Source organism: Ammospiza nelsoni, chromosome 4, assembly GCF_027579445.1.
Source record: "Ammospiza nelsoni isolate bAmmNel1 chromosome 4, bAmmNel1.pri, whole genome shotgun sequence".
NCBI classification, from domain to species: domain Eukaryota; kingdom Metazoa; phylum Chordata; class Aves; order Passeriformes; family Passerellidae; genus Ammospiza; species Ammospiza nelsoni.
In genome coordinates, this window is record NC_080636.1 from 26,108,840 (window position 1) to 26,116,614 (window position 7,775).

At 38.2% G+C, this 7,775-nt stretch overlaps 1 protein-coding gene across 2 annotated transcripts; it reads right to left on the minus strand.

The window, feature by feature from the left end:
• Positions 1-1,897: 1,897 nt before the first annotated feature.
• COMMD8 (COMM domain containing 8) lies at positions 1,898-6,898 on the minus strand. 2 transcript variants are annotated; one of them, XM_059470656.1, is made up of 5 exons: positions 6,708-6,898; positions 6,022-6,177; positions 4,923-5,075; positions 3,354-3,509; positions 1,898-2,367 (listed from the first exon to the last, which is right to left on the minus strand). In XM_059470656.1, the coding sequence occupies exons 1-5, from the start codon at positions 6,750-6,752 to the stop codon at positions 2,347-2,349; spliced, it is 531 nt and encodes a 176-aa protein (XP_059326639.1). In that variant the 5' UTR covers positions 6,753-6,898; the 3' UTR covers positions 1,898-2,346. The 2 variants fall into 2 exon arrangements, with proteins under 2 accessions (XP_059326639.1, XP_059326638.1); XM_059470655.1 differs by lacking the exon at positions 1,898-2,367 and having other exon boundaries at positions 3,321-3,509.
• Positions 6,899-7,775: the final 877 nt, after the last annotated feature.

The following is a 7,775-nucleotide window of genomic DNA, read 5'->3' on the forward strand; positions in this document are numbered from 1 at the left end:
TGTAGCAGATTCTTCAACAGAAGTTTCACTGGTTGTACATAAAAATGGAAGTTATTATTTGTGACCATTTGTTATTGAGAAAATACTACTAATTTTGTATTTTTGAGTGGTTGATGTTGAAAACTAAGAGGAAGCAAAAAAAAGTTCACTTCAGCAACACACTAAAAATTAGTTTTAAATATCCATCTTTCACTGAAGTACAGAATTTCTAGGTATTTTTTTGTTTAGTTTTCACAGTACATCTATAAATTATATGAATACATCAGCACACGAGTTTCTTCTATCCAAACAACATCCCAAATGATAGAGCACACTTTTATGAAATAAATTGCTGTTATTAAATCTGCAACTATAAATAAAAGTAGTTTCCATTCCTTTTGTCCTAAATTATAAAAAACAGCATGGCAACAATAAAAACAAAAAATAAAGCCTCTTTTCTCTAGAAAAGCCCTTCAGCAATACATGCCCATCAGATGAGCGAGAGTTATACCTTCAGACACGCTTCACACAATACATGGAGCATTTAAATACATAAGGAAGGCCATATTCTTCTATAAAGCAACTAGATCTGGAGAAAAAGAAAAAGCATAGTCAACACAAATATACCTATAAATAAAATGAAGAGACTTGATAAATTTATTCCTTACACTCACAATTAAAAAACCAGCATCCTCCTAACATGCTGCTGGACAACCTGTAGTAACTCTTTCCAGATTTTTAATAAAATTAAGCAATTATCAATTCCAACCTGATTTTTAGTTTGAATTTTGTACCATTTCTATAAGATCTCTGTCTGTTATTTAATCCATTATGAAATTTGTTGCTTATGGAAATTCAAGATTATGATAAAACCATATCTGCTAGAGGTTGCACTCCTTTCACTAAGATACATCTTCAACTCGTTCATCTTTAGAACTCTTTACCCACTTCTCCATTCTTCAATTGCGGACACTGAACATGTATGTCTGATTAAATAAAAGGGAAACAATGTATTTAGGTTTCCTATTTATTAGACCCATTAAAATCCTTTTTAGAAGCCTTTCTACAAGAGCTCATCTTCCTCCTCTGTGACCAGTACTCTGAAGTTCATTATTTTGTATTAGTGTACTAAACTTTGCATATATGAAAACCTATGGCACAACAAAATACAGTGGAATAAACTCAAGACCCTGATTTTGAAACTAGGAATAAAGTTAAGTCATCAATAATTTTCCTTATTATTACACAAAGCTTGCCTGAGACACACACATGCACACAATGAGAATTATACATCAGTATTCATGTAAGCATTACAGATCATTAGCTCTTTATGTATGGAAAAGTGCTCTAATAAATAGTAGAAACTGTAAGACCTCTGGTGTATCCTTCCCTAGTGTTAGTGCTTTTAACTTTTGTTACATACCACAATCAAAACTCCATCAGATTTCAGAAAAGTTTAGAGTAGAATTTACCAATTATCTCCTGTATTAAGTGAGCTAGGAATATCTTTCTCATAGTCTATGTAAGTCAGCTCCTCTCCAGCACTGCATCCCCTTTTGAGAACATTAATATTTTTAATTGAAAAGCTACCAACTAAGATACAAAACCTAAGCTAAAAACTACAACTTTACTCTGAATAAAGCTGCAGTGCTTTTTCTACTTCTGAGCACTGAACAGAGTGCCTAGAGAAATTGTGGTGCCTGAATCACTGGGAAATACTCAAGACATCTGGAGACAGGCCTGTACATCCTGCTCTACATTACCCTGTTGGAGGAATGAAGAAAACCTCCAGAGTTCACACCCAACCTCAGCTGTTCTGTCATTCTACACTAGTTTTGTTTGTAAAGGTGATTTTCCCTAAAAGCTTCTAAAAAGATTGAGTTAAGTGATTCATAAATGAAAAAGCAGCCTACTACAATTATTCACACACAAAGTCAGGTGTTTATTTACCATATTTACAAGTATAAATACATTAATGCTACAAATACTCTCATTCTTTATTAGCATGGCACTTTAGATAAGGTAACATAAAATGCCAGTAAGATGCCTTGGTTTCACCAGGCACCTGTGCAGTCACTGCCAAAGTTTTACCAAAACAAATATGGCACATATTGCAAGTGATTATCTTCCAAATGTCTGTAAATCTTTAGTACTAAAAGCAACTGTACATTAGATTTTTATATTTTTGGTCAAATAGATACAAGAATTTATTATTTTTATTGAAGGATTAGTAATTCATTCAGTCATAAGAGTCTTCTGACTTCAGTATTTTACAGCACCAAAACCTTTCCACTTTGCAGTAAACACGTTTTTTCCCCAAATCATTTAGGGAGCCATCACCAGCAGATACTGTTGACCTGAATTCCATCATTTCAGTTGTAAGACAACCTTCAAAAAGGAGAAAAGGAACGAGATTAACGTTGGTTAAGAACAAAATTTAAGCAGCCTATGAGAAGAAGCCTATGAATCCCACAAAACCATGTCTTAAAATACCTTTCTTTACCCTTTACTGCACTCAAACCATTCTTTAGCTGCCTGCAATCAAAAAGCAGAATAGCAAGTCCAGGTGCAGTGAGATTCCTCCTGCACAAAGCAGAGCCAAGGGACCAATTCTGAAGTGAATTCCTCCTCGTGTGCCCACAGAACTAAGTATGGAGATGACACATCCCACAGCTTCCAGACAGACCCTCAAGCAGAACAAAGGGCATGAGAACACTCAAATCTGTCCTGGATGAATCCTTGCTCACATACTATTTTTATTTAGTTCTGCAGGAAGACAATCCATATGGAAGCAAGATGTGAAAGCTCATAAGGGCTATAATTTCCTATAAACACTATTTTCTTCAAATCCTTATTTTCCTTAGCCTTTTCTGTTAAGAAATCCAAGACCCTTCAATGTCTCAGAAGCCTTATAGTTTCACTTGAAATTTTTTTCTTGGGTCACTATACTGTAATCTTTGTAACTTTCTTCCTGATTCACCATGTGCCATGGAAATTAAAGGACTTAATATGAACCAAACAACACTCCCAGACATTTTGTGAAGCTGAGGGAAACATGGGAGTTCTCACCAATCTTTCAGCATAGGATAGGGGTAATCAAATTAAAGAAATTAGATTTAGTCTAGATAGTAGGAAGAAACTTTTTACAATCAGTGTGGTGAAACACAAGACACAGATGAAACACTGAAACATTGGAGAGTGGTCTGAGCAACCTGATCTAGTAAAAAATGTCCATGCTCATTGCAGTGAGCTTAGACTAGACAACCTTTACAGATCCTTTTCAATCCAAACTATGCTATGATTCTATGAATTCTGCTTAAAATAAATCAGTACCTAACAAGTCAGGAACAAAATATTATATCAGTAGAAGTTACCTTATTTGCAGCTTCCAGTGCATTTATTAGGTTCTGCAACTCTTCCTTATTCATCTCTATAGAAATTGGCTTAATTTCACCATTTTCTCTCACATCCAAATCAAGATTGAGGAGTGGCATTTGCAGCATGGAGATCTTATCACTGGAGAGAGCAAGCTATGTAGATTGACACAATAACAATAAAGTATAAGGTGGAGCCATTAAATTTTTAGTCTTTCATAATGTCATATCTGTATTTTATATTGAACTTGTAATACCAGAACAAACATCAGCATGACAAAATTAACTTCAATAAGTAAAGTCTGCTGTTTTCAGGGTTTTTTCCTCCATTATTGGGATTTTTGTTTGTTTGTTAATACAAACAATACATTGAATAAAGACCATCCTCTTCACAGACTTGTCATATACACTTGCCAAAACCAATTTGTTAAAATTCTGGGCTACCACATTTTGGTATTCTAGGTGAAAACAAAGGATACATTTGCTCATTTTAAAATACATTAAAATCAAAGATCAGTTGATAGCACTATAGGTTAGTATTGTACAGACCTATCTTTATTTAGAGTACAGATTGCAGAAGAGCTCAATCATGGCAAGTTAAAAAAAATAAAAATCAGAGCCAGCTCAAGGGGGGAAAAAAAAAGTGGTTTTAAGAAAAATAATAGTTCAGACATGTACCAGAAATTTGCATCACAAAATAGAAAGAAACTCAAAAAATTCTCTAGACAAAAAACTTAAAAGAAGCCACAAACAAAAAACAAGAGTTCACGCAAGTTCATATTTTTGTCACTAGTAAATGCAGTTAGCAAGAGATCAAGCCAATAACAGTTCATCAAAAGCACATTATGATGCCATATCTGCTCTTGCAAAAACTTGTCTGTTTTGGGCATTGTTCTTGGATTTCCAAAGCTGTTTGCTGCAGAAATTATTGAGCACTCTTGTAAACATGGAAAACTATTTAACAGCTCTACAAATGTGTTTAACAGCTCTCACAGTCTAATCAAAACTATAAACAGTATAAGTAATGTTTTTAAGTCTTTGATCAAGCTTAAGGTCTTCATAACCTCAAACCACCATCCAAACTTAGGCAACTCCAACATCACTGGTTTATTACCAAAACAGAAAGTCCAATGATAAATTATTTCAATCCAAGTATTAAATGTCCATTGCAAAAATATGAACATTTGAAGAAAGTGAAGAAAACTTATCCTGAATCAGTCAACTAATCTTAAAATTAGGCATATACTTCTTCTTCCTTTGAGAGTAAACATTGTTTATTCTGGCCTCAAAATTATAACAGCATACAAAACGTTCAGGTGCTCCTGAATAGCACCAAGTCTCCCTGAGCAGCTTTAAAAGAAAAGAGGGGAAAAACAAAGTAAAACAAAATTTTAAAATTTACATTTCCAAATTTCTGACAAGTCTTTGATGTTTTTGCATCAGTCATTAACGTGCTTTTGCAATACCTATAAAAATTGAACCACTGTGCAGAGGCCTAATGGGACTAAACCAAGTTACTTCCCTGTTGTAGAACATTCCTTTCAAACATTGTCAAGGCAACAGTCTCACCTTTAACTGCCAGTCAAAATCCTGCAGCTGGGCAGAAGAGATTGCATGTACATTTTCTACTAGGGCATTCCTGATTTCTTCTTTTCTACCTTTCAGACATTTTGTGATTGCTTCTTGATAATCTGAATTTAACTCCACTATCTGCTGAGCAGCCTACAAAAATAAAAATAAAAATTAAAACCATGATTATTTGCACTATGAAGCACAGAATTAACATGTACCACCTGCAATAACTAAAATATCTAAGCTGATAGCTGCCCTTTGTGGCTGCTCTCTGTCTTTGGTAGTTAAGAGTCAGTGTTTACCACAGCAACACACAGAGAAAAAATCATTTAAATTAAAAGACTCCAGAGAACAGAGGTTTTATCAGCTTTCTAACATGCAACCCTCAAATCAAGAGAACATCACACCCCCAAGCAACTCAGATGTAGGTCTGCAATTTTTTCTCAGCATCAGGGCAGAGGCTAAATACATCAGCTCAGCTGAAACAGAAATACTGATGTAGGGAGGTCCCCAAGGCTACATAGGCTCCCTCAATTTCTTTGACCCAGCTGCTAGCAGGTGGTCAAAATACCAGAAATATGCAAGAGATGAGAATTAATATTTCTAATAGATTTTGCAAAGTTTATACCTATAGGAATGTCCTGAACTACAGTACCTGCATCACACAGTCCTCCATTCACACTTAGATTTTTACAAAATTTATTTACATACAGTCAATATTTTATACCACTCCAATGGTATAAAATACAAATAAAGAAAACCAAACAAGAAAGTGAACTGGCTTTATTGTTAATGAGTAGTATTATATAAATAGATTTAATCTGGGGATACTCAAAATACCAATTTATGTAATTAAACCAATATTTTAACAAGTATCCTGTGATATTAGAAAAATATTTAAAAATCAGCATCTATTTCACTTTTTGTTGTAGATGTCTTGGCAGCCTAAATGCTGCTTACCTTCTACCTATTTAGGTTGAATCCACTACCTATAAATCCTACACTATAAAAATATTTTAGGATTAAACAAACTACAGAACTAATCACTCCAGTCATGATCTGTCCAAGTCAAGACAAATCAGTAATGAGCCCTTACCTCTTCATCAGACATATTTTTGCCAACTGCAGTTTTGAAATATCTCACAGTTTCTTCTAAAACCTCCATCCACTCCGACAAGCTCCAAACATTGCCATAATCCTGGTACCGAGGGTACGCACGGCCACAGATGCCATCAATTACCTTATGAAGGAACTGAAAGGAAGTGATACGTAATTTATAATTCTCTCACGGTTAATCCGTACTTCTGAGACTGAACATGAGACTGATCAAGCACTTCAGTTACCAACCCTCCCTCCACTGGGGACTGCCTCAGTGCTTCCGGACGGCAGAACAGGCACTCCCTGAACATGAACCCTCCTCCCTTCTCCCCTTAGAGACAGTTCGCGAGGTGCGGCCCCAGGAATCACAACCCGGTTCACGTTCACCCTGCACTTACAAGCGGACTGCACAGCTGTGAGCACAACTTCAGCGCTGCCGAGATGCGGAGGCACAGGGCGGCTCAGGCCCCCGCGCACCGGGGCTGCCGCACAACCCGAGCTGCATTTCCGAGCCGTGGGCCTCCCTACTATCCCAAAGCACTGCCCTCTGCCACTGCGGCCTGGCGGGAGGAGAGGGACAGCCCGCTCTGAGCCCCGCGCCGCCGGCGGACCCTGCCTCCCTCACCGCTGTCGGAGGGCCCGGGCCCGGCCCACCTGCCCTGCCCGGCCCTGCCCGGAGCCCACCTCGAGCGCCCGTTCCGCCGGGAGCTTCTCCAGCAGCCTCGGCATCTCCACCTCGTGACCGCCCCGCCGCCAGCGCGCATGCGCACGTGCGAACACCCTCCCTCATCCGCCCGAGGACACGGGTTCGAGTCCCAGCCCCGGTGTCCCGACCGCCCGGCGCGCTTGGGGAGCAGAGTGTGCGCCGTGCGTCCTGCGGGCGAATGAACCAGAACCCCCCGAATTTTACAAGCTTTTATAGGCCATAACACTTAAGCTATGTTTGCATTCTGCCTGCCTTGCAGCTTTGGTTTTTGCCCCTGAACAAGTTAAATTTGCACTTGGTGGCAAGAGAGGAAGCTCAAGACTTAGAACGGGCACCACATCTTCTGTGATTTTAAATCAAATTGAGGAAGTCAGGAGAAACACTGACTGCAAAAGCCCGTGCTGCTTGTACAGTGTTTACCGTGAAGAGCTCATTTTTTTAATGCTTTATCAAAGTGTGAATTCAATCCTAGCCAGAATAGTGGAGGAGGTTTATGGAACAGCTTTTTACATTAGCAGTGACCTTCACTTCAACCATGGTTGAATTGAACACTTCAGCCATGTGTTGAATTGATGGAATGTGAATGCGAAGAAGCAAAATTGCTCTGATCACTTTTACAAGAAAATCTGTAAGAATTCAAGTCACAGCAGGTCACAAAACTGCACAGACTGTTATACCTGTAGGCAGACTTTATTTCACTGGAATCACAAGGCTAATTTACAGTCAAACAGTTATGCACATGTAGGTGCAACACTGGGCTGTAAGAATACCAAAGCAGCTACAAGTCCAAACTGGTGGATAGAAGGTGTTTGTGAAAAACCCACGCTGGTTAACTCAGTCTGCAGCACAACTTCTTCACAGTCATGTGGCCTTGTGGGAATGATGTGGTGCATGGGAGTTCTGGAGAAGAAATACATGGGGAAGAACCGACTTCAGGTTTTGCTGACTGAAAACTTTCAAATTCTCCCCATTTTCTTTAGGGTTTGCTACTGCTAGTAGATTAAGCTTTTAAGAAAATTTATTCCATTTTATTATGGAGAAATTAC

Coding starts and splice junctions, on each gene's coding strand:
- COMMD8 (XM_059470655.1), bottom strand. CDS start 6,752: ATGCCGAGGCTGCTGGAGAAGCTCCCGGCGGAACGGGCGCTCGAG. Junction 6,178..6,707: donor CGGCGGAACGGGCGCTCGAG/GTGGGCTCCGGG, acceptor ACTTCCTTTCAG/TTCCTTCATAAGGTAATTGA. Junction 3,510..4,922: donor ATTTTGACTGGCAGTTAAAG/GTGAGACTGTTG, acceptor CAATCTACATAG/CTTGCTCTCTCCAGTGATAA.